The 27,261-nt window shown below is 41.6% G+C and overlaps 2 protein-coding genes across 3 annotated transcripts; one reads left to right on the plus strand and one right to left on the minus strand.

Annotated features, from left to right (window-relative positions):
- Nucleotides 1–45: 45 nt before the first annotated feature.
- pih1d2 (PIH1 domain containing 2) lies at nt 46–11,738 on the plus strand (the record flags this gene model as incomplete). Its single annotated transcript, XM_084558251.1, has 5 exons — nt 46–299; nt 10,608–10,734; nt 10,812–11,051; nt 11,183–11,457; nt 11,604–11,738. The coding sequence occupies exons 1-5, from the start codon at nt 117–119 to the stop codon at nt 11,736–11,738; spliced, it is 960 nt and encodes a 319-aa protein (XP_084414377.1). The 5' UTR covers nt 46–116.
- Nucleotides 11,739–12,184: 446 nt separating this feature from the next.
- Nucleotides 12,185–22,790, minus strand: dixdc1a (DIX domain containing 1a). Of its 2 annotated transcripts, XM_084558541.1 has the most exons (16): nt 22,517–22,790; nt 22,226–22,404; nt 17,591–17,748; nt 17,332–17,477; nt 16,146–16,235; nt 15,844–15,897; nt 15,698–15,748; nt 15,341–15,445; nt 15,165–15,218; nt 14,980–15,072; nt 14,280–14,357; nt 13,765–13,926; nt 13,573–13,639; nt 13,284–13,392; nt 12,958–13,066; nt 12,185–12,714 (listed from the first exon to the last, which is right to left on the minus strand). In XM_084558541.1, the coding sequence occupies exons 2-16, from the start codon at nt 22,246–22,248 to the stop codon at nt 12,631–12,633; spliced, it is 1,383 nt and encodes a 460-aa protein (XP_084414667.1). In that variant the 5' UTR covers nt 22,249–22,404; nt 22,517–22,790; the 3' UTR covers nt 12,185–12,630. The 2 variants fall into 2 exon arrangements, with proteins under 2 accessions (XP_084414667.1, XP_084414668.1); XM_084558542.1 differs by lacking the exon at nt 14,280–14,357.
- Between the last annotated feature and the right edge of the window lie 4,471 nt (nt 22,791–27,261).

Consider the following 27,261-nt stretch of genomic DNA (forward strand, 5'->3'; position numbering starts at 1 on the left):
ACAAGTTGGTTTTCTAACTTCAGTATTCTTCTATACTGTAGTTAGTTTCGAGCAGCTAGCTAGCAGTGGTGGCTAGTTAACGTTGGTGTGTTTGCTAAGACAGTCACCTCAATAATATGTCGTCCACTGGCATGACACGGGACGTTCTGCAGCAGGTCAACCAGTTCTGGTCCATGCTGGATGAGCTCTCTCAAAACGACCCAGCAGCTTACCGCAAGCTAATCGAGAAGCAGATGAAGGAGGGAGCCGAGTTCAGCGATCCACCTGGGCTTCACTCGACTCTGTGCATCGAAATGTTGGTAAGTAACGTCCATGGCAGCGGTTTTAATAGTCGCTAATTAGTTAATTTAGCTTTAACTCTGCAGCGATGAAGGAGCTCGGTCCACGCTGGGAAAACACACGTGTGTCTCATTTATGATGGCCCCGTTCCATTTAGCTGCGCCAGTCAAGTTCATACAGGTGTATGACCAACATATGGGAATCAGGAAGTTCAGCTGTAATGACCCAGTAAGACTATTTATTTTTATTTATTTTTTAACCCTCCATAGTAATGTAATAAACTTAGCTATTTAAGGGTTTAAAGATAGCGTTAGGCTGCCACCACCTTTGTTAACCCGGTCTGGTCCGATGTCAGAGGCAAGAAAATACTCACACAAAAACAAAGATAATAAAAAATATAGCCTTTATTTATAAGAAGGGCAATTCATAAAAACTAGACTAGACGCCCTGGAATAAGGAGCCCCACAGAGACCAACTTTAAGGGCCAGGCAGCCACCCTGCAACCCATTAACACACAGCACTGCAAGTGAATAGAAAACACTCTCAGGGGATTACACTACACACATCAAATGCACAGCAACCGGTACACTGCAACCCAAGGACACACAATACTAAAATGCACTGCAACTTTAAGGACCACTCCAAACTGTAGGCAGGTCAAAACCCACTTTTACCGATAGGGGGAGGAAGGGAGCCCCCTTAACCCGCAGGCTGTCTCTGGGAAGGCCTCAACAGGGCGTCGAACCACTAAAACTTTTTAACATACACTTAAAGGCAATAACTAATTGATGAGACAACAAAGAGACAATAAACACGAGAGTGTGATAACTTAACTCGCCCGGTCCGGCGAAAAGACCCCCCCCCCCGTGGGGTACAAACATGGAGCCTCCCAACAACTCCGGAAGCGTCTCCCGCAGCAACAGTCACTGCAGCTGCAGCCGGTAGGGACAGCAGGTAACCGGGCCTGTTAGAAACCTGTGTGATGGCGTGGAATGCGATGGAGTCAGGGCAATTGTCAGCGAAGCTCAGCCTCGGCACTCTACTCCCCGATCCCTCTCTACATAAAGGAGGCACCTAGCCTCCCCTCCTAACGCAGGAACAGCTCCCCTAGTTACCTGTCTTCGCTGCGGGCAACACTAAAAGTTGCGAACAGCACCCTCCCGCCCAGTGCCACAGCCCCAGCCTCGGACAACACAGCTCTTGTCTCTCTCTCCACCGGCGTCCGGCCATTGAATCAGCTCTTTTATTCCCACCTGATAACTCCGCCTCCTAACGCAGGTGAAAATCATTAATTATCAGTTCTGTCAGGCACATCATCAATCCCCCCACATTTCCTCACTACAGTAATTTAAGCTCGCACATTTTGATTACATTAAAGTATGTGCACTCCAGCTTCCTCCCACCATCCAAAGACATGCTCATTCGGTTAATTGGTCATTCTAAATTGGACATAGATGTGCATGTGAGTGTGAATGGTTGTCTGTCTCTCTGTGTTAGCCCTGCGATAGACTGGCGACCTGTCCAGGGTGTACCTCACCTGCCTGATGACAGCTGGGATAGGATCAATCCCCCCCCCCCCTTAACAGGACAAGCGGTCACAGAATATGAGTGAATGAATGAATAAATAAAGTGTATGCCAGAGGCAGTGTAGAGAAGGAATTCTCTGATAGCCGAGGCACTCCTTAATTAAAATGTCTTTATTAAAAAAATGACATGTCCTAACTGGACAACTTTAAAATGCCCACGCGTAGCGGCATGAGGCCTTCTTCAGGGCATAGTGAAGCAGATAGAAAACTGATCTTATAAGGGCAAAGACACACAGGTAGAAGCGAACGCACAGGTGCTGACAATCAGTGTTGAAGGTCTGCAGGTAATTGCTAGGACACACCTCTCACACGGTTCTCAGCATTAAAGCTGTTGGTCACAATAATAAACAGAGACACAGGCAACAGATAGCATGCATATATTCATGCATACACATGCATGCACATATACATATACAATACATAAACATTTACATATAAAAAGTGAGTAGTCACAGGAAAAAAACAGCATTACAAAATCACAGGAAAGGTCTATAATCTATCTCCTCATTTAGTCCTGGATAATCCATTGCTTTAAAACTCCATATCCAAAAGGTTTCACGTTGCAATAACTGTTTTAAAATGTCACCTCCACGTATTGATTTTTTTAATAATTTAAATGCCCTGAATTCTCAAAGATAATGGGTCACTATGGTGTATTTCTTTATAGAGTTTGGCCATAGGGTAATCTTCGTTGTTGACTCGGATTGCGTATTTGTGTTCATAAAACCGCTCTTTTAATTTTCTTTTAGTTCTGCCCACATAGAAACACCCACATGGGCATTGTAGGCGGTAAACCACATATTCAGAGTTGCAGTTAATAAAACCATTGGTCTTAAATTCTCTCTGCGTTCTCAGATCACAAAAAGTCTTGCTTTGAATGACACCCTCACAATAGAGAGCCGAAGTCCCGCCCCCTCTACTTCCGGGTTATGGGACCTATCTTTCGAAAAAATATGAACGGCAGTCTATGGCGAAAGATAAATTATTTTCTGGTCCCGATCGACTTGTGCCTTGGATTATACATATGTTGTTTTTCAGAATAAAAAATGATTTTACATGTCAAGAATGTCACAGTTTGTCGCAAGATAGTTAAGTAAAACGCTATGGAAAATACGTAATTAAACGAACTACAAGTCCCGCATGCTGGCGCGTACAGAACCGACCAAAACTCCCTTGGTGTAACTACAGCTCTCGACATGACCCGATTTATATGATTTTCACCTTGTTTGATGCTTCTGCCTCCGTCCTGGTAAAGCTCAACAAGGAGACAGTCATAGTTATCTAGTTACGTACATTGTTCGAGGCGAGAGATGTAGTTCACTAAGCGATCTCATACAAAACCTAATGTTGTTCAGCTTATTTACGTCAAATAATTTATCTCTTGACGTGAAAAATTATCTTTTAAATTCACACACATCATATGTGAAATTCATGCCACAATTCGAACGGGACCAAAAAATAATTATGATCTCTCCATAGACTGCCGTTCATATTTTTTCGAAAGATAGGTCCCATAACCCGGAAGTAGAGGGGCGGGACTTCGGCTCTCTATGACTGCAAGAACCACACCTATAGGTCCCCCACAATCCTTTTTCTAGCCATGTTTTTTGTTTAGGACCTGGAAGGTAACTTCTTACAAGTTTGTCCCTTATGGATGGTGCCTTCTTGAACACAGTCATAGGCGGCTCAGGAAAAACGTCTTTCAGAATAGGATCGCTCTGAATTAACCCCCAATTGGACTTAATTATTTGTTTCATTTCAGAGGCATTTCTACTATATTGGGTAACAAAGACAGGTCTGAAGTTGTTTTTAGCCATGTCTTTCCTCCTCTTTTTCTTCTTTAGTAGGTCAGAGCGTGTTGTAGAGCGTGCTTTTATTATTGCCTTTTCTATTGTCATTGGTGAGTAGCCCCTAGCCCTGAACCTTAATTTCATATTTTGAGCCTGCATTTCGAAATCAGAGTCATTGTTGCAGATGCGTCTAAGATGCTGAAATTGTCCAAAAGGAATGTTGTCTTTCAGACTCCTTGGATGGAAGCTGTCAGCCCTCGATAAAGTGTTTCTATCTGTGTTTTTCCTATTTATTGTTGTGTGCAAGAGATTATTGTCATCTATGGAGATAGTCAAGTCCAAGAAGTTAATAGATGTTTTTGAATGTTCAATTGACAGTTTTATATTTGGGTTAGTTGTATTGATGTACTCATGAAACTGCAAAAGTTCTTCCTCATTCCCAGACCAAACAAAGAGGATGTCATCGATAAAGCGTCCCCAAAATACTATCTTGTCACAGAATTTGTTACTGGATCGATTGTATATGTATTGCTCTTCCCAGTGACCTAAAAATAAATTGGCATAATTAGGAGCAATCTTGAATCTGAAAAGTGTATGCCACCCTAAGAACCACATAGGTGGACCTTATTTCCCTTTTCAACACCTGTGGAAAGTGGAAAAAATAATGTGTCAGGCTTGTCCATTTGGCTGAAATTTCATTGCAGCAAAATAAAATGGTACTCAGTAGTTTGTATGGCCCCCACATATTTGTATGCATACCTGACCATGCTGGGGCTTTCTCCCAATGAGACAATGAGTCATATTTCTTTCAAGCACGAAGGTTGGCTAACAAGATAAAATATCTCTCTCTACTTTCAAAAAAAAAAGTTCAGTAAAAGTTCAGTAGTTGTCCATATCAAGAGGGATGCCAACCGTCCCTTGAAAAACAGAATCGTCCGTATTTAGAAACAAAAGTACGCGTCCCGTATTGAGCTGAAACGGGACGCACTTTTCCCGTATTACCGTGAGAATCAAAAATAGTGAGTAAAATGTCAATGGAATGAATGAACAACAGGGCGCTTTATGTGAAAATTTACGGTAAACTTATTCCCAGGCAGTCTCCTGCTCTGTGACCAATGAGTTGACAGCGGGAATCCCGCTCATGTCATTGGTTGAGGTACTGTTGTTTGCGAAGAAGATACTGGAAGACAACAAAGCAACAACTTTTACTCGCATTTTTTACAAGAGGAATGCTTTGCTTTCTATTGTTTTATATTAATTTATACAGTTTTAAGTTAAGCAGGACAGGTTTCCGTTAATTTTGTTATTTTGTATGAAAAATGAATTGTTGAATAATAATTTGTTTTGCACGTGTTCATATCACTCAAAAATATGCATCTAATTCAATTCAGGTTCGAGTCAAATAGTTCAACAATCGTTTCACACGCACAAAAAAACAAAAAAAGAATTCACCACGCCGGGAAGGTGAAGGCAATCGGGTTGGCTGGCCCTGCCAATGAGGTGTCCCTTATTTATTTTTGAGGGAGTTGGCAACCCTTTGTGCATATGTTGTTCTGCATTTACAAAATAGAATACACTGACTCCTTCAGTATGTTGTTGTAATTTCTTTGTTACCGTGTTTACTTTTATTCTAAACACTACTCCACAGCTCCCCTCAAAAATGTGAGGCACAAGACATGGCCAGACAGTAGCCTGTATTTCTTTACTTCAACACGTAATCTAGGTTCTTGGAATCTACTGGTATCTAAGTCAAAAAGAATCACTGGAGAAAGTCAAAGTTTGAGTACTTTTCTCTCTGGAAATACCGGTGTCTTTCCATACCAGGTTTGCCCGCCTTCCTGACAATAACCGTGTCCATATATGGACTCTGAACACAACAGTAGAGTACATTTTCATCCACTTGTCACAGTTGTATTTGCTTCTAATCTCTTGTAAAGTAAAAAAAAAAAAAAAAAGAGCAACTCCGTATATAGTCTGGTTGGCCCTGTGTGCTGCTTTTACTTGTTACAGGTTTACTACAGGTCCCCTTACAGCTTGAGTATATGTTTAAAAGTTACTGATATGGTATTGAATATTATAAGTAAAATGTTACTTCAAAGTCCCAATTTATGTGTGCAAGTCGGAATATGTTTATTTTGGACATTTGGTGCGCAAATAGGAATGTGTGTATTCCCAGGACCCCGTTTTATTCGTGAGTAAGAATCTGATTTTTGCAAGCCACTGTTTTGCAAGCAAGTCAGAATCTGTGTATTTCCAGGTCTCCGTTTTGAATGCAAAGGAGAACGTGTATTTTCTCCAAGTCCCCGTTTTGTACGCAAGTAGGAAGCTGTGTATTCAAAAAAAATTTAGCACACAAGTAGGAATCTGTGTATACTCCAAGTCCCCGTTTTGTACGCAAGTTGGAATCTGTGTATTTTGAAAACGAATATGTGTATTTACTCCAATCCCTGCTTTGTTTGCAAGTCAGAATATGTGTATCTTCTCCAAGTCCCCGTTTTGTATACAAGTAGGAATATGTGATTTTCAAGTCCCCGTTTTGATCGCGAGTAGGAACGTGTGTATTTTCTAAAAGTCCCCGTTTTGTACTCAAGTGAGTATATGTGCATTTTCTCCAAGTCCACGTTTTGTACACAATATGTAATCCATGTATTTTAAAAAACTGTTTTGTATTTGAGCAGGAATCTGTGCATTCCCAGGTCCCCCTTTTTGAATGCAAGCAGGAACGTGTGTATTTTCGCCAATTCCCCTTTTTGTATGAGTCAGAATGTGTTTATTTCCCAAGTCCCCGTTTTGTGTACAAGCGTGAATCTGTGTATTTTCGCAAAGTACCCGTTTTGCGCACAAGTAGGAATCTGTGTATTTCGCCAAGCCCCCGTTTTGTACGCAAGTGAGAATAGGTGTATTTTCTCTGAGTCCCCGTTTTGTACACAGGTAGGAACGTGTGTATTTTCTAAAAGTCCCCGTTTTGTACTGAAGTGAGAATGTGTATTTTCTCGGAGTCCCCGTTTTGTACACAGGTAGGAATGTGTGTATTTTCTAAAAGTCCCCGTTTTGTACTGAAGTGAGTATATGTGTATTTTCTCCGAGTCCCCGTTTTGTACACAAGTAGGAATGTGTGTATTTTCTCCAAGTCCCCGGTCGGTACACAAGATAGAATCCGTGTATTTTGAAAAAACACTTTTTTTTCCCATACAAGCAGGAATCTGTGTATTCCCAGGTCCCCCTTTTTGAATGCAAGCAGGAACGTGTGTATTTTCGCCAATTCCCCTTTTTGTATGAGTCAGAATGTGTTTATTTTCTCCAAGTCCCCGGTCGGTACACAAGATAGAATCCGTGTATTTTGAAAAAACACGTTTTTTTTTTCCCATACAAGCAGGAATCTGTGTATTCCCAGGTCCCCGTTTTTGTATGCAAGCAGGAATGTGTGTATTTTCGCAAAGTCCCCGTTTTGTGCACAAATCAGAATCTGTGTATTTTGAAAATTCTCGTTTTGTACACAAGCAGGAATCTGCATTTTCGCCAAGTTCCCGTTTTGTGCACAAATCAGAATCTGTGTATTTCCCAAGTTCCCGTTTTGTATAATGGAATGGAATCTGTGTGTTTTTGGCAAGTCCCCGTTTTGTATGCAAGTGAGAATATGTGTTTCCCAAGTCCCCGTTTTGTACACAAGTCAAAATCTGTGTATATTTTAAAGTCCCCGTGTTGCACACCAGATGGAATCTGTGTATTTTGAAACCCCCTTTTTGTATACAAGCGTGAATCTGTATATTTTCGCCAAGTCCCCGTTTTGCACACAAGTAGGAATTTGTGTATTTTGCCAAGTCCCCGTTTTGTACGCAAGTGAGAATATGTGTATTCCCTGGTCCCCGTTTTGTACACAAGTCAAAAACTGAAAAACTGTGCAGAAGACGGAATGTGTGTATTTTGTGCCAGGTGACAGTAAGTGTTTTTTGTAAGCAGAATAGGAGATTAACTATACATTCTTACATACACAGTGGGGACTTACACACATACATGTTCTTGCCTGCATGCAAAATGGGGACCTATACAGATACCCACATATTCTTCCTTGCGTACATCCATACATACATGGGACTTGCTTACGTATGTCGTGGCATATTACATGCAAAAGTGAAAAGTAGGACCTCCTTATAACCGGTGACCTGTAATATGAATGCAATAAGTCGGGAAGTAAACCCCCAAACCTGGTTCGCTTTTCCTTCCCCAATTGGTAGAACGGTGACAACCGTCATATTTCTTGTGAAGTATGAGAGAGTGAGAGACAGACAGAGAGTTGCGTATTTTATGTGATGCTTCTGGGAAAGCATATACAGTATCTCAGCAGCATCCATGAAGACAACAAAGCAGACAGGCGAGACTAATGTCTGTTTTGCATTTGCCGTATTCCATGTTGTTACATCCTGCATAAAAGTAGCACTATTTCAGAAAAAGAACATCATACCAGCAGTAAAATATGGTGATGGTAGTGTGATGGTCTGGGGCTGTTTTGGTGCTTCAGGACCTGGAAGACTTGAACCATGAATTTTGCTGTCAACAAAAAAAATCCTGAGGGAGAATGTCTGGCCATCTGTTCGTGACCTCAAGCTGAAGCGAATTTGGGTTCTACAGCAGGACAATGACCCAAAACACACCAGCAAGTCCACCTCTGAATGGCTGTATACAAAAAAAATGAAGACTTTTTAGTGGCCTAGTCAAAACCTGACCGGAATCCTATTGAGATGCTGTGGCAAGACCTTAAAAAGGCGGTTTGTGTTCGAAAACCCTCCAGTGTGGCTGAATTACAACAATTCTGCAAAGATAAGTGGACCAAAATTCCTCCACAGCGCTGTAAAAGACTCATTGCAAGTTATCGCAAACACTTCATCGCAGTTGTTGCTGCTAAGGGTGACCCAACAAAGTCATTAGGTTTAGGGGGCAATAACTTTTTAACATTTTAACATTTATCAGACTTGCTGTGACTTATCGGAGAGGATGCGGATCCATAAACAGATCTTGCATAGTCACAATAGAGTAACTTGTGAGTAAGTAAGTTGCATACTTGAAACTTCCATTTCTCATACAAGGGGCCCTTTCTCCATTTTCTTGGCTTCCTCACATCTTCACACTGCCTGACCCTGACATTAGCAACAAATTTCAATATTATTATTAGTATTAAGAGTATCAGTGTCATTCATCTTCAGTGCATAGTGTTCTTTAAAGTACCATAAAATCCAGGTGATATAAAAAATGTCCAAGTATTAGTTCAAGATAAGTAGCCCATAACTTGTGAGCACTGGGGTTAATGTCCACAAAAAATACCACAATAAACACAATTGTCAAAGCAATCAGAAGGTCACCAAAAGATGAAAATGTCTTAGAGTATAAAGAGTTCATTCAACACATGAAAATGTCACTGAGTGTTTGTGACAGTTTCTTCCTTTGTTGTGGACAAACAAATGAGTATTGAACGGTTACTGGATCAGTCTCAGAGGAAGTCCATATGTTATTCCTCGACCGGTCGATAATAGGGGGGTACTCACAGTTCTGCAGCAACAGTGCATCAGTGAATGAGGCTGTACTTGACCATTGCACCAAATCCATGAGAATGCTGCTGGAATTGCCAAGATGGATCATGCCCTGTGGGCGTTTGGACCTGCTACCAGATGAAACCCAATGGACAGCATATGACGACGAGCAGGAGCAGCATGCGCACCGTGGAGACCCTCCGTTATGGTAATAAACATAAGTTCATCAGTGTACTTTGATAAGTACATCAACAAACAAACGTGAAAAATGCCATATCAACTGTCATTAATTACAGTGCCCAAGCACTTGCACATGGGCCAACGCTAGCATAAGCAGAAATTTACAGTAGCTAGCTTCGGCATGACCTTTGCAATATTAAAGGTCATGCCGCTCTCCAACCATTACATTCACAAAATACAAGCATAACTGATCAACAACACATAAACATAAAACGACCTTGTTCCCATTCCAGCCGGGTGATTAATTATTAACAACAGTAATCAGCTAATGAAGCCGACCACCAGACATGGTCAAGATGCGCATCAGAAGGAAGAAGAAAGGTGATTTAAGTGTAAATGCCACAGCCGACCTGAGTACTGTCGCTGAGTATTGTCCATCTCTTTGTGATCACAGTGAATACTTCCGGCAGCATAACGTGGGCATTTCACAGTGATAAAACTCGTTTCTTGAACATATCAGTGAATTCTCTGTGCTCAAACGGCCCCCACAGTCACTAGATCTCAATCCAATAAAGCGCCTTGAGTTGTGGTGTAACTCATTTTGTGCATTATGGATGTGCAGCCAACAGATCTGCAGCAACTGCGTGATGCTGTCATGTCAATACGGAAAAACTCTACAAGGAATATCTCTAGCACCTTGTCGAATCCATGCCATGAAGAATTAAAGCCGTTCTAAAGACAAAAGGGTACCCAACCTGGTACTAGCAAGGTGTAAATAATCAATTGGCCACTGAGTGTATATTTTGTGTAAAAGCTATTTAATTTTGAGAAGCATAGTTTTTGTCATTAAAGTAGTTACCAATAATCTTTTGTTGATAGATTAATTAATGGACAAATTAACTTAGTTTCAGCTCTGTCTAACCTTTTATACATTCATTCATTCATCTTTTGTAACCGCTTGTCCTGTGAAGGGTCGGGGGGGGGGGACAACCAGACAACCATTCACACTCACACCTACGGCCAATTTAGAATCAATTAGAACCAATTAACCTAACAAGCATGTCTTTGGACAGTGGGAGGAAGCCGGAGTACCCGGAGATAACCCACGCAGACACAGGGAGAACATGCAAACTCCACACAGAAAGGCCCCAGTCGGTCTGGATTCACCTTTTATGCAACACATATTAAATATCTTACATAGTGTGTTTTTGACAGACTCTTTGACATTACATCTGTGTCATTAACAGGAACCAGAGAGAGGCTTGCTGTACATCAACATATGCAGCTGGAAACGTGTGCCTGCACCTCAGGATCCCAGCAGGCCTTTGCCTGCGTGTTCAGGCAAACTGGAAACAGGCACGAACGAACAGCAAGGTACGTCACAAGCTACAGAATTGGCCTTTGTGTTACACGAAAAATAAATGAGAAAACTCATCACTTCTCCTCCGCAGGCTGTTACTCCGTGCTGGATGTGGCATTAAATCCGGCAGTGCTGCAGGACAGTGAGGAAGTCAAAGCAGAGATTAGCCAGGTCTATGTGTTGGCCATGAGCTTTGCCCAGCAGCAGCATGGGATAAGGTTATCTGAGCGGTACACTGTTGTGAAATGTAGCCCAAAAAGCAGCCCAGAAGAGTTGCACCGCCGGCTTGGATTTCAGAAGTGGTCCAACACCTTCAAACAACCAGACACAGGTAGAGAGATATGTCATTTACCCCGATAGGCTGCTGCAAGCCTTTTATGTTGGAGCTTTCCTTTCTTGCTGGTGTATTATTTTTAACCTTCCACCACAGATTATAATAATCCATATTCCTCCTTGTTATAGTGGGTCAGACATCAGGTTCCCTCCTGCAGCAGATCTCCACTCTACGATCAGAGAAACAAGATGAGGACTCTGCAGATCAAATTATGTCTGGGCATGCACAGCCCCGAAAGAAGAATTTGATCCAGGTCATCTCTACCACTTTTGTGGAGCCCCAGAGGCCCGAATACCAACTTGAGGTGAAGGCGGATGCAGCAGGAGCTCCTCGCAGCTTGGAGCTGACAGTTGAGCTGCCAAAGGTTTCCTCCATGTCAGAGTGCCAGCTGCGAATGTCTAAGGTTAGCGGTTCCACACTCCCTTGAACAGTTATAATGAACCACTACAGAATCCAATGTGTGTCAGTGCATAGCTGGATGTCATAAAAAATACATAATTGGCCCGCAGCGAGCCCTACAGTGAGCCGAGCGTATTCTTTTCTTTGCAGGACGACGTCTTACTGGAGGTGGAGGATGTTTACCATTTGCTCCTGGAGTTTCCAAAAACCGTAAATGAAGACACCGCATCTGCCGTCTTTAATAAGAAGAAGCGACGGCTTACATTGAAAGTGGATGCTTTGTGACCATTTGCCTTAATGGAAAAACACATTTACACAGAAGCCAGAAATGCATCTCAAAGTACATAAACTAAATAAACAAACTTCCTTTTATACAATGTGGAAAAACACTAAGAGCACATTAAACCCTGGACAGACCCACTCTCTGTCTCAAAACTGAACAAACAGCTCGCCAGTAAATTGATCCATTTCCAAAATCATAATGTTTTTGTGAAACAAATATGTAACGGCGTCCCTTTGTGCCGTGTGGGCAGATCCGCACACTGGCAAATTTAATTCATACCCCCTCCCTCCCTCCCCCCACCCTCCAAAAAAAAATTAATTGACTTTAATGACAATCTGTGGATTTTGTTTATTAATGTGTGGGTGTCTGAGTGGAGGTGTATAATGGCCAGGAGCTGGTCTACGGTGTCATCACTGTATGCAGGGGGGAATAATTGACAACAAAATGATCCATGCAATAATTTACGTTTATTAAAACATCAAAATCGATGCAGAACAACGACATCACTGTTTGGCAATCTGGAACGTGTGAAAAATGTCAGTAAACACTTTTTGGCTGTCTGCACTGATTACAGCTTTTTTTTTTTAGAGCGAGTTATTCGACGTTAAACTTAACATTCTTTTGTAATTCAGAGTTCAAGTATCACATTGTACTGACCGTTTAATGGCAGTCCCACATGTTATTAACCAATACGCGTTCCATTAAAAAAAAAAAAAGTACCCGAATGTCGAATTCTTCATATTAAACATTCACTTTAAAAACATGTTTTTGTATCGAGGCGGTTTAATTTCCGTTGGTCCTAGTTAATTGTATTATGACTGAAGTGTTTTCAGTGGATTCCTGGTCCAGTGGGAACAACTGAGGTTTGTGGTGGTGATCTCTGGTGTTTGGCCTCTACCTCCGCTCGCCATGGTCCTCCTCCACCCACGCTACAATCTTCCCCTCCCAGCCAGGCACAACTGCTCCATCCTGAAACACCTGCAAGCATCCAGAATTTACACATCTGAGACACTCACATCTATACTGTATGGTACAAAGAGAGAAAAGTGAAGACAGTTACCAAATTCTCTGGAATGGAAATAAGTCACCCCACAGTGTTTTGAAGTGCGGAGCATGTGCAGCTATTATTAGCGCATCTTATTCTATAGCTGCTGTTTTACGTTGGCCTGCTGAGGGTGATGTGAAAAGAAATAGGGGCTATAATTATACTCGCATGCCTACCTCCTCCTTCACGGTGCCAAACTCGGGGTCAAGGGCCTTGAAGTGGTATCGGAAACTGCCCTGTCGGTCTACAGCAGCCTTGAAGTCTCGTAGTGTCACCTCACCCAGCCTGTAAGCACACCGTCACAGTCATGCTCTATGCACACACATTCCCAGATAGGCATTAACGTTTCTAGGGTAAACATTTACCCAGCACAGACACTAAAGATGTAGCTCTGACCTCTATCTTTAGCTCAAACCACCATTCGCTTATTAATCATGCAAGCTATAGTAAAAAAACAGTAAGACTGGAATTTAAACGCACCGTGAAGTGTTTTTATTTCTACCTTTTTGGGATGTTAATCAGGAATGGTGTGAGCGAGCGATCTGTGAAGTAGAGCACTTTCGTGGAGACGGTAGAGTCCAATCCCGGGCTGCTGTGCGAGTGCGCCATTTCTGGAAATAGTCACAAAAACATTGTTTTTAACAACCGGAGTCTAAAATGGCTCCAGCCTCACAGCCAACAATGCACTCTCCTTTACATCCTGGTTGGCACAATTTGATTTAACAGTCAAGAGTTTCGATGTGTCAGAGGATGACAAATCCTAAACAAAACAAGGTTTTTGTTTGTCTCACTCGAGCTTGGCGGCCAGGAGTCGCGGTCTGTTGAGTTGGCTCTGCGTCCTGGTGATTTAAATTCCTCCTGGAAGAAGAGCCAATTGCTCATGGTAAATTGTCATTTGTTGTTGAGTCATCAATTCATCAGGTGACAGACATGCTACTACTTTTTGAATTTCCTCTGAATGTGGTGAATAGCAGAGTGTGTACCCCTCTCTCCTGTCTGCGCTGGGTGTCCGAAGAGTGCAGCCGGTCCATGAGGCTGGCCACTCCCTGCTCCAGAGTGTCCAGGGTGTGATGTTGGGGGTCGTGGCCCGAAAAACCATCCCTCAAACTGCGCAGCGCTTCCCTGACGAGCTGCAGCTCTTCGCCCTGTAAAAACAGAGCAAAGGATAGTTGTATATGAGCTTATCCAGGAATTTAAAGTGTGACTTTCAGCGTTAGTGTCTTCAATAATTAACAACCAATATTCAGTTTTTCGATCTGTTTATACTACTTTCAAATAATAATCTTACAAAAATGTGGCTTAGCTGTTAAATTTCAACCTAATACCCAGTAAATTTCATATAGTATCTCATAATTTTTAATTTATATCTGATAGTCTTTTTTTAATTTCTTTTTCTCTTCCTGCCAGAAACAAAACATGCTCCCACTCTTCCAAGCCGTCAAAATCAACACAACAAACCGTAATTGAAAGTATTGATTAAACACAAAAAGGCACATACTGGCGCATTGTGTTGAAACGCCGGAGGAGACGTCGAAGCCACCGAGTTACTGTAGCCACCGCTTTCACTCCTGAATGACTGTCAAGCAGGAACAATATACATAAACAAATCTGGGTGAGACTAATCTTCTAAAGGATTAAATTATCTTATTATCAGAAAACAAAACTAAAAAAACAACACAAAACCAGAGCCGTGCAGCTGGAGCAGAGACGCTTACTCTTCTGAATAAGGGCTTCATTGTTGTCCAAAAAACTATTAAAAACGCATCAGTAAGTCACGCTATTGAATTCTGTGACATGTCTCTTTTTTTTATTATTACATTATCGTAGCGCTGTGGTTCATTTTGAGTTGATCTCACACACACAGTCCTGCTGCACGTAATGCTCACTGGTGCATGAAATGTGTATTAATCTGCTGCAGAAAATAGACCCCACCAAATGTAGTCTGCTCTGAGGAATGGTTCATAAAGACTACAGTGCTGGATTGTATTAAGAAGCTTTTATTCTTTATTATTGTTTGCTTTAATGCACAGATGATTTTTCAATGAATGTATTAACAAGAGGAGAAGTAATGTGTACATTATTTAGCCAGGGTGCTTTTAAATGGTGAATAAATATTACTATTATTATACAGATGATTTACCTCCAAACGTACAGTATACTGTGGAGCTATTGTACTTGAAACAGGCTGCGCTGCTTACCCGTCCAAGGCTGACTTCATGTGTTTTATGCTGCGCTTCATCAAGCCTTTGTTGCTGCTGCTGCAGGATTCTGTCCTTCCTCCCGAGTTGCTGCTATTGTGACAAGAGAGATGGATGGCATAAGCCTTTGTTAGCACGTGCGCGGCTAAAGAATACACTGACGTGTAAATAATAAAAGACGATACCTCATATTCACTGAGTAATTTGTTCCTTTCACTCATCTTGCGTTTGAGGTCTGCCTGCAAGGAGATATATCAACGTGATGTACGAGCGCCAGGATTTCTATCACAGGAACCCGCATCCACGAGTCAAGCGGGTCAAATATTTTATCGTGTCAAGAGGAAATTATCGCTTGTCTCACGTTTTCCCCTTCCAGCTGATCTTTGGCCATGTTGCACCTCAGTAGTTCCTGCTTCAGCTGCAGCACGGCGTCCTCCTGCACTGCCAGGCGCTGCTGCAGAGCATCCTAATGAGAAACAGGGGCAGATCAAAGAAATGTCCAGAGAAGACGTGAATATAGATAAAGGGCACCTGCCTGCCTCATCGATAGCGTTCATGAATTTATAAAAATCTTCCATCTTTGTAGAGTAATGAAAATGCATAATGTGTGTAATGAAAACTGCAGACTCGTCAGTATGGGAGGGTGCAGAAGTAGAAAAGATTGAATTATATCATTCAAATAATACATTTAAATTGACAATAAAAGTTTGAGGTTTACCTTGATGGCCTGGATGTGACGCGTCTCCTGTTTGTGCCTCAGGAGTTCCCTCTGAGATACACACAAATAAACAGAGACATTAGAGAAAAGGGGCCCCGTTAAGGACACTCATCTGTATTAAACCTCATCACATTTACTCGCTGTACCTTCAGATCAAGCGTCTCCTCCATGCTTTGGTCCAGACGACTGCGGATTAGAACCTTCAAAGGGAGAGGACAGGAGCGGGGTAATTAGAGAATGGAAAGATGTCAGGACGCATGAGGAGGCAATGGACCCGTATGACAGCGAGCTAGCAGATCAGAGAGATTCATTTGCGCTCTACGGCGGCTAGTCTCGAGACGAGCGACGGCTGCAAACAGCATCACAACAGAAGGGCTGACACGGACACTTCACACAGAGTGGCGAGCAAGTGTTGTTTTCTCAAGTTAGCAGAGAGAGGGCACTGTACCAGCTGCTGCTCGGCGTTAGCCCGGTTATCTCCGAAGCTCACGGACCCGTCCTGGTCCTCCTCAGGGAGGGAGCCATGGAGAAGCAAAGCCTGAGGACAAAAAAAGAACACATACAGTATAGTCACACAGTATGAAGGCCTATAAGCAGTCATAGTAAAGTAAACAGCACATACGCCCGATGTATTACTGTGTTTGTTATTGCTAAATATTGGTTATTCTGTATTTTTATACACGGCTGCACAACAAGTTTAGCGTTGCAGCTACTAAAGGCAGTGAGCTGAACTGAATTAGATTGAAATCTAGGAGTACACACAGACTGGTTGGAAGTATGCATGTAATTAGGAAAAGAAACAGTCGACAAACAGATCCATGTTTAATTTCTGCAGCGCGTTGACTTGGGTGTAGCTGCACCACCGACTGCAGCTGAACACGAGAAAACATCCCATACAAAATAGAAATTGTCACACTTTTCTTTCTTTATCTTAAGGTTCGCTCCACTGCATCGTTCAAATATGTTCGAATATGTAATTATTCATTCTTTCACAATAAGTTTATTGTTCGATAGTCTAAACAAATTCAGAATAAAGTTCAAAAGGAGAAAAGCTTTAGTACATATTTTGATTTCATCTTCTTAATCATTAAACTTTGTATATCCTCTGCTTCATCATCATCATCCACCACGTACACGTTAAGTATTTTACTGTAAAGATGGCGTACATCTTATAGTAAATTCACTGATTTACTACCAAAATACTGGACACTGCGATTTCTCTATCTTGCTCGGTGCTTGGAGTATCTTAAACCTCTGCAAGCCAAACATACTGGCGGCATTAGGAGCTACTTTTCTGTGTCTTTAATCTTACTATTCATAGATAACAGACGAGCAGCTTGTTTGAAACAGAATGACATTAAAGTGAACAAATCGAGGTATGGTGAGATTATCTGGGGATAACTTCCCAGCTCTGTCTAACTCAAGTCAAGGAAAACTGTCAAAAATTAATACTTTTACAAGGATTTAAGCCAAACTGTTTCAACAAAACCATTAGTGTAGAGACAAGCAGGGATGTGGGCAGAGAATCAGAAGCCTGAAACTAAAACCACTCTTCCTCCTCTGATGCATCTATAGTCTGTGTGCCTTCTGTCTATGTTTTAGAAGCAGCGGTGCGGTTTGTTTTTAGGAGTTACCTGTAGGCGGAACACCATCCTCCTGGCCTCCTGCATCTCCTTCTCCAGCTGCTCCTGGTGGGCGTCCAGCTGCTCCTCCCAAGACTTCTCTTCCTCCAGCCCATCATGCCCGAGGGAGGGACACAATCCACAGAGAGTCACCTCCTCTGAAAGGAAGGGAGGGACAGGGGAGATGAGGCGGTGGGGTTCTTTTTTTTTTTTTTGCTTTTCATTACATTGCAAACACGACTCTACAAGAGTTGATGTGCAGCCAACCAACCTGTGACAGATTTCCTCTCTGTCGGCTCAGATTTGTCATCCTGAGGTTCCCCCTGGTTCTCAGACTGATCGCGGACCGTTTCTTCTTTAGGGGTGTCAGTGGACTGGGTGATAACATACTCCTCTTTGGGGGAGTGAGCAGGGCTGGCTGAGCTGAGGCTGAAACAGATGGTGGGCACAGGCATGAATTAATGTGTTTGTATCCTGCCAAATGAACAGCAATAAATAAACCTAGCTACATAAAATGGAGATATACACTTTAATAACTCCCTAAAGAGAATAAAAACATGAATTAAGTCCATCTGGGCTAAACATTTTAAACTAAATAGATTTTTGAACACACTGCCCACAGGAATACAGAGCATTACAGGCTATTTTACAAATAAAATTAGAAAGCACGACTGAACAGGTCTGAAACTTGTTAAAAAAAAATACACATTGGGAGCAGGAATGCACGCGACCCTGTCGTGTTCCCACAGGAAATTCTTTACATATTTTGCTCCCCCTTCGGCCATCATTTTAAAACATAATGTTCGTGTGGCTGATGAATAGCCGGGGTTCTTGCAGCTGGATGAATGTGGGTTTTGTGTTTTCTGAGAGCATCTTCAGAAGCCCGAGGTTCAGGCCAGCTGTCATCTTCACTCTGCTGTGTTTGTGGAAAAGAAATACAGCTACTGTGACCTGTGGCCTATAACATTATGCATGGTTCCTTTGGACGGGATTCCTTCGATTCCCCTCTGTTTCTGCGTGTGAAAACAAGCCTGAGACTGCACAGGCAGCTCTGAACTCTGCGTTAGCGAAAGCCACAGAAAAGCATCACAATTTATCACCCTGCTCCCGAGGCTGAACAGAAAAAATGACTGTGGACTTAACAGTGGGACAAAACTGTGTTTATAAACCAAAAGAATGTCCAGAGGGATTTTATTTGCACAGATAAACATGTTCTTTCAACACATGTGTAGCACGCCTTAGGTTTTCTGCTCATCTAATAGCATTATTCAACAAAAGTTAATATCACAAAAGACATTAAACACTTGTGTCATGTCTTACTTATGAGTTCACACCGCTTAACTCAAGCATACAAGTCTGAAAATCACAGAGATGAACAGTTTTAAGCTAAATGCTAAAGATGACAATGTCAGATCCAACACGTGACGATGTTAGAAATGTATACTGTTTACTGTTTTCACCATCTTAGTTTAGGGGGCTAGCATGTTAACATTTGTTAAAAGAAAAACTACACCGATCAGGCATAACATTATGACCACCTTCCTAATATTGTGTAGGTCACTCTTGTGCCTCCAAAACAGTTGTGACTCATCGGAGAATAGACATGGGTCTTCTGAGGGTGTCCTGTGGTGTCTGGCAACAGAATGTTGTTAGTGGGGGGGGGGGCTTTGGGTCCTATGGGTTGAGGGGAGGGGCATCTGTGGATCATCCCACAGATACTTGATCAGTTTGGGATCTAGTGAATTTGGAGGCCAGGTCAACACCTTGTGCTGTTCTTCATGTTTTTTTTTTTACTTGTTCCTAAAACTTTTTTTTGTGTGTGTGTCTGTGTCAGGCTGCATCCTGCTGGGGATGGCTGCTGCCATCAAGGAGTGTCATTGTTATGGGGTGGGGGTCCCTGGTCTGATCTAGGTGGGTGTTACATGTCTAAGTAACATCCATCCAGGTTTCCCAGCAGAACATTGTATTGTCACAAGATGGTCATTTACTTCTCCTGTCAGTGGTTTTAATGTTGTGGCTGATCTGTGTATATGCGAAGTACAGCTGAGGCTGATGGAGAAAATGTTTCACAGGCAAGAAAACATTAAGGAGAGTTTAGTCACTTGAAAATTAGCTACATGCTGAGAAACATCCTCCTAGCGTTTCATAAAGAGTCACACTACTAGGTCAAATCGAAAAAAAAAGAAAAACATGAACTGAATTGAGGATCTTAACAGAGGCTGCTGTAATTATCCCTAAGTGGTTTTACAAACAGGACAAAAAAAAAGAAAAAAAGTGGGACCTCCTACTAATCTTGCCATTGTAGAGGATGACATTATCGGGATCCCCTCTATCATTGTCTCTGCGAGCGGTTCAATAAAGTCTGACAAATTCATTTTAGATCGCTGCTGATCTGTTGCACCAACAGAACACAAACAGATTTGAAACACATGGGTTAAGCCAAAGATTAAGCTCTGGGATTTGCACAAGATGAGCTTCAGTGCAACAGATTAACATCATCTGATGAGCAGTGGTGGAAAGTTACTGAGTAAATTTATTCCAGTATTTTATTAAAAAGCCATTTTGAGATATTTTATTTATCATTTCATTTTTACTGTGTTGTACTTTTTATTATCTTACACTAACGGGAACTGGTTTTAAATTCAACCTTTCCATTACAACCAACACGCCTAAACATTTTGCTTATGAGTATTTTTTAAAGAAAAAAGTGTCTAGCCAAATCCCTCTCAGCCTGCTCATTTAGGGGCCGTCCACACGGAAACGCAAAAACGCAGAAACGCAGAAGTTTTGCATCGTTTTGGCCGATCGTCCACACGTATCCTGTAAACGCATAGCCCTAAAACGCACTTTTCTGAAAATGGGTCCCAGGGTGGAGAAATTCGCAAACGCAACTCTTGCGTTTCTGTGTGGACAGACAGAAACGGAGAAAACGATGATGTCATTGCCACACCCCCGAGCAGCCTTCCACCTCCCGCAAGACGTCTCATAACAACATCAACTACAATGGCGGACTACATGCTAGTTTTCCTGCTGGAGAAGATATTGAGCCTATTAGGGTTACTAGGGCAAAATATCATGCTCCTGTGCCACCACGCTGAGCAAAGAAGGCGATTTGTAAACAGCGCTCAAGATTTGTGCGCATGCTCCGCCTCTTCCTCTCCGTTTTTTGGTGAATTTCTGAAACTGAAACAGCGCCACCTATAGGCCTGGAATATGAAGTAGCGTTTTCGGTCGTGCTGAAACGGATCTGTGTGGACGCGGATATTTCTTGAAACGATGCCCTCGAAAACGGAGAGGGAAAAGATCGTTTTCGTACGTGTGGACGTGGCCTTAAAATGTAGTATCACCAGGTAAAATAAACAAATACTGATTAGATTAGAGGAGGCTAAGCTTGCAACCATAGGGGCTGACAAATGAAGCCAAACAACTGAAGTTTCTCAAATGGCCCCCTGAAGATAACCTGAGAGGTGTTAAAATTACTGGTTTGAGTGACAGGTGGGTGACTTATCAGGCTGCAACACTCCTCCTCTTTGTCCAGTGTTGAACAAGCCAGGAGTGAAACACTGTCAAGATGGCGGCGTCCAGTGTCACCACACGTGGCTTCAGAATTGTTCTTGATATCCAAAAGGTGATGTCACATGTTTGTATACAGTCAGTTCCTGCTTTTTAATATTGCCTTTAAAAAGATCCCCTGGGGGACCAAATCCCCCAAAGCTTGGACTGGAGGGACAACAGTGATGCTGTGTGCAAGAAGGGCCTGAGACTAGACTTGAGCCTCAAGTCTACTTCCTGAGGAAGCTGAGGTCTTTTAACGTATGCAGTACTTTGCTGGAGGTTTTCTACCAGTCCATTATTGCAAATGCCTCGTACTTTGCTGTGGTAGGCTCTATCAAAAAGCACATAAGGAGGACATAACTAATTGATCCGAAAGGTTGGTCACGTTATTGGCAGTGAGTTGGAGACGTTTGTCTCAGTGAGGGACAGGAGGACGCTGGACAAACTGCTCTCCATCATGGACAATCCATCTCATCCACTACACCAGACTATAGACTATTTCTTGTACATTTGTTCATATGCTAATTATGTACATATTTTGCTTATACTATTTTTATTTCAGTAGATTTTACTTGATTTTATTTGTATTTGTATTTTTGTTTTATTTTAATGTTATTTTATGTTTCCTTTTAGTCGTGGTTCTTAAGAGCAAGATGTTCTTATGTGCAACTGAGCTACTGTGACCCAGCAATTTCCCTTGTGGATGATTAAAGCCTATCCAAGTCTAAGTCTGAGTCTTTTCTTCACATTTATCTTCTCATCCCACTTCAGATGTTTCACGTGGCCTCATTGATGTGGCCTAATACCCAGTTTATTAATGAGCGGATTGAAATATTGTATAACAAATTAAGTAATCAAAATTACCTCCTACAATATTAAAGATTATTGGTGAATTAATGCCATATATAAAACAAAATAATCCTGATTTTAACACAATACATTTAGCTGATGATACTTAACAAGTAGGACTCTAAATGCAGTACCTAATATCACTTAAAATTTCTTTTAACGTTAATCTGAATCTTTAAATAGTAGAGCAGGAATGGCAGTTACATAGCGGTTGCTAGGCAATAGCAGCACAGCTCACACAGAGACATACAGGGACACACCCACACCTACTGCACTGTAAACAGCGAACAATAACCTGCACAGTTTGTTTTCAAAGTCACGTCGCCAGGATGAAATGCACTGCTAGGACTAACACTGTCATACACACGTTGATCAGGTGTTTAAACCGTGCACAGTCTTTTAAATGTAGGCCTTGTACGTTGCTCTCATGCATTGTCGACAAAAATAGCAGCATGGTTTCACACAATTTTAAAATAACAATAATTTAAAGAGCGGCTCTTACCATTTCATCTGTTTGGCTCCCATGCTGGTTTTTACTGGCTTAACCTCCCATGCAGTCGGAGCCCCACAGATGGGTGATGCCCTGCTTCTCAGTCAGGACCATAGCCCAAACACAGCCAGAGGCAGCAGGGAGGGGAGCAGCCCTGAAAGCAGCAACCAGAGGAGTCTCCACGTCGCACACTGTGTTCAATCAGAAATAACAGCACGTTCAAATCCTCTCCGGCAGCATATTCCTAAAACATAAAGCTCCAAATCCTAATCAAAAGCCCCAAACCCTTCCCTCAAATCATACCAAGGCTGCCAGAGAGACACAGGGAGACACAGAGGGAGAGAGGACTGGTGCTCAGCAACACCAGCGACTGCAGTCTGCCTGGTTTCTCATAGCACTCGCCTTGTGGTTGAGCTCACCAGCTCCCATTCACGGACACAATGTTTTTTGTTCCTTGTGGACAAGAACTGATGCGGCTCTTGTGCATCTTTTTCACCCTTTTTTCTCTGCCGGTCTATTTTGCATTTATTCCCTCTTCCCTCCCTCCCTCCTTCCCCTGCTTCTCTTCTGCGTGGCCGCACTGGCTTTGTATCAGTCCTTCCTTCTTTCAGTGAGCGGGGATGTCAGACATGGCTCTGTCTGGGTGTGTTTACCCTCCCCCCTCTCCCTCATTCCTCCTCTCCCCGCTGCTCTCTCCTTTCACAAAGAGGAGGAGGAGGGAGATTTTCTCCTTCTCCCTCCTTTCCCTTTGCTTCTTTTTGTGTACAGTATGTCATTGCAGTTAAAAGGAGAAACAACATATAGATTAAATAAAATAAAATAAGCAACAGGAAAATCTGTAGTCTTTTGTTTGTTGGTACAATTATAGGCTTCCACATCAACAACATACCACACAAGCCAAAACATATGAAAGGTTAATAATATATTTACCCAGTAAGAGGAAGTAGGGAGTTGCTTAAAGAGAAAATGGTATTTATAGAATGGCCACAATCAGCCTACAATTACATGTCTTTTCATCCCCGCTCGCCTCCCACATGTATTGAAGTGCATTTGTAAAAAAAAAAAAGGCCAGAAAATATACTAAAACGTTAAATCAAGACGAAATTTGCCAAAGGTGCCAGCTTCATAATTCGAGCAGCAGTCGACAGAAACAAAAGATTTTCTATAACATGTTCTGCAAGTGTTTATCTCTCCTTTGAAAACCCGTTTTTTTTGGACGAGCACGCTGTCATTAAGCTGACAGGAATGTTGCCGGTGTCGTCACTAAAAATATGAAGTAGGTCTCTACGTGGCAGCTTTCAGCTCTGCCCGGCACGAGATGACAGTGTCTTAAATTCTGCATGAGCACCATCAACGCGTGCTTCGACAGGCCAATTTAATGTAGAGCCATGAATATGCATGTTAACCAGCACCGGTAATGCAGCAGTAGATTTATGGAGAACAACACCGGAGGCAAAGGCAAGCTGTCGCTGCCTGCAAGAGGACATTTATTTCGGTTTGTTCGGAAAATAAGTGAAAAATGAATTTCTTTAAATGTATTTAATGTAATTCTCATATGTATTGTTATAAGACATTCAGACAAGGGACACATTTGATTGAGTATTCCTATAATGTCAATGCTTTTTCAGTATTTATTAACTATGCGACTGACTATAGGTTAACATTTTTACTTCCTCCTGTCCATACTGACCGTAAATAGATCTACTGCAGGAACAAAATCCACAGGCTAGTGCATGTTTTACAAAGTTATATTGTTTTTAGGGACGGAACAATCCCTTTGTGTGTTACTACACCTCTACTGCAGCTCAGAAACCAATCAGTGGAAACCAAAAACTGCTCAGCTACAAGACAGTAGTCGATACCTACAGTGGATTGTTCATATACAGTGTTTTTGTGCTCCGGTTCTGGCATCAGAATGGATGGGAAGTCTTTAAAGGCAGTATGGAATCTATCAAGACGCATGAGTGCATATGAGTACTATATTTTGACTTTAATAAAATAAGACCCTTTCCTTTTAAATGTAAATCACAAATCTCAAGGTGGTATCACATTATCCTTGATCTCATTCAGGTGTATTAATATGTAATATCTTGACTCTTTGTGCTGTTCACCTGGAAACTCCTTCAATGCAAGCAGGAACTTTGGCTTTGCACGCTTTTATGCAAAGGTAAAATTAAAAAAAAGTAAATCAAAAACACATACAGCTTGTTTGTTAGGCGAGGATTAAATAGATGAATCTAAAAAATGTATAAAAGAGTTGGAAAAGTGAAGCAATGAGGACGTTATCTTAAGCCTGTATTCTTTGTAAGGCCGGCAGAGGGCTGCACAAATGGAGCAAATTGATTCCATCGCATATCGTCCCATTTCTCTGTTAAATGTTGACAGTAAAATACTTTCAAAAATGCTAGCTCTACGACTGGAAAAAGTACTTCCCTCATTGATCTCAGATGATCAGACAGGATTTATTAAACATAGACAAATATCTTCTAATATACGTAGGTTAATTAATATTCTTTATGATCCCACTCCACCCAAAGGCAAAGAGGTATTAATATCCCTAGATGCAGAAAAAGCCTTTGATAGGGTGGAGTGGGATTACCTGTTTTATACATTGAAATGCTTTGGTTTTGGACCAAAATTTATACACTGGATTGAGACACTTTATTCTCTACCTATGGCAGCTGTTCGGACTAATAACAACTTGTCTGCTTTTTTTGATCTACAGCGTGGCACTAGACAGGGCTGTCCCTTGTCACCCCTGCTATTCGCCCTAACAATAGAACCGCTAGCTATAGCACTGCGTAACAGCGCTGATATCAAGGGCATAATGAGAGGAGGGGCTGAGCATAAAGTGTCGTTATATGCTGATGACATGTTAGTATATATGACTGACCCCATGACCTGTTTGCCAAAGATGTTTGATTTGTTAAATTCCTTTGGCAAGATCTCAGGATATAAAATCAATGTGCAGAAAAGTGAGCTTATGTGTATTGACCCTAATTACCAGCTCACTACAATCCAGTCCCTGCAAGTTAAAATATGCACTCACAAATTTAAATATTTAGGTATTTGGATAACCCGAAAGTTTAAAGATCTTTATGACGCCAATTTCCCTCCACTTTTAAATTGCTTAAAAAAAGATTTAGATCGTTGGAATCTCCTTCCCTTGTCGCTAGGGGGGAGAATAAATGTTATCAAAATGAATATTATGCCCCGATTTTTGTTTCTTTTCCAGTGTATCCCCATCTTCTTAACAAAATCTTTTTTCATAAATATAGATAAACTTTTGTCCGGTTTTATTTGGAATGGTAAAAACCCGCGTATACGTAGGGAAATTCTGCAACGTCACCGATTACATGGTGGGCTTTCCCTACCCAATTTTCAGTACTATTATTGGTCTGCCAACATTAAAAACATAATGCACTGGATTCAATTTTCTAGAGTTGAAGACCCAGGTCCCAAGTGGCTAGAGCTTGAGCGTGCATCCTGCACACAAACATCTTTACATGCACTAGCCTGTTCTAAAATACCCTTTCCAGAATCCATATCAACATACTGCATAAATCCAGTGGTGAGGCACTCCCTCAAGATATGGATACAGTTCAGACGGGCTTTTTCTTTAACTGAGATGTCCATGGATACCCCTTTGGTGGGAAATAACATGTTTACTCCCTCCATAACTGATGATGCTTTTAAAATATGGACTGAAAAGGGACTGAAAACAGTCAAAGACGTATATATAGGTGGCACCTTTGCAAGTTTTGAACATTTGAGAACACATTTTGACATTCCTAACTCACATTTTTTTAGATATTTACAACTTCGTAGTTTTGTTTCCGCAAATGTTCCATCTTTTCCTTTGGTACCACCAGATTCCCTTTTAGACAAAATACTTAAGATGCCCCTTTGGCTTGGGGAGGTTGTTGGTAGGTTGTACTCTATACTCAACATGGATAATTTGAAACCATTAACAACATTAAAACATCAGTGGGAGGAAGAACTGGACACAGAGATATCAGATGAGCTATGGCAGGCCGTTCTCAATAACATACATTCATCTTCTATCTGCCTACGACATACCATTATCCAGTTTAAAGTTACTCATCGTTCACATTGGTCAAAAGCAAAGTTGGCTAGAATTGCACCAGATATTGACCCAGAGTGTGATCGGTGTAATACAGAGCTAGGCACTCTGTCACATATGTTCTGGAGCTGTCCTAAACTGTCTGAGTTTTGGGAGTTGATTTTTGCTTTTCTTTCTAGAGCATTGCATACTCATATTGACCCATCACCGATCATTGCCATTTTTGGAGTAGTACCACAAGAACTTGGCATAGGCAAACGGGATAAAACAGTGATAGCATTTGTAACTCTCTTGGCCAGACGCATTATTTTATTGAAATGGAAGGATAAGTCTCCACCTGTATTTAAACACTGGATTAACGATGTTATGCACTATTTAACACTTGAGCAAATTCGTTATAATTTGCAGGGTAATAACACTAAATTCAGTAATATCTGGCAACCAGTTCTTACATTGATTGAACAAATGGACTCTAATGACATTGTATGATGTGATTGTTGTTTTCCTCCCCCCTTTTTGTTTTTTTTGTTATCTACATAATATGCCAATATGTATGTTGTGACTTGATGCATCTTCTTCCGTATGCTGTGATTTTGATGCATCCCCCCCCCCCCCTTTTTTTTTTTTTTTCCTTTATACTAGTGGTGCGATGTGGGTGGGTGGGTTCTGGGTTGTTATGTGTTTGTTATTTGTTGTATGTTAAAATACAATAAAAAGACTTTGATCAAAAAAAATTGATTCCATCGAGGTCTAAGAAACTAATTACACCACTAGATTTATTTCTTGCACTTGATTTATTACCCCAGTAAATATCTTGATATTAGTTTATCAGTTAGTTATTTAGTTAGACAGTTAGATCTCATCTGGATCTCCACACGCCCATTCATATGTGATCACTTATGGCTTAAAAAACAAGATGGTGGCAGCTAAAATGCCAAACTTCGGGCTTTAGAAATGCAGTGAA

The sequence above is a fragment of the Chelon labrosus genome, assembly GCF_963514085.1.
Source record: "Chelon labrosus genome assembly, chromosome: 13".
NCBI classification, from domain to species: Eukaryota; Metazoa; Chordata; class Actinopteri; order Mugiliformes; family Mugilidae; genus Chelon; species Chelon labrosus.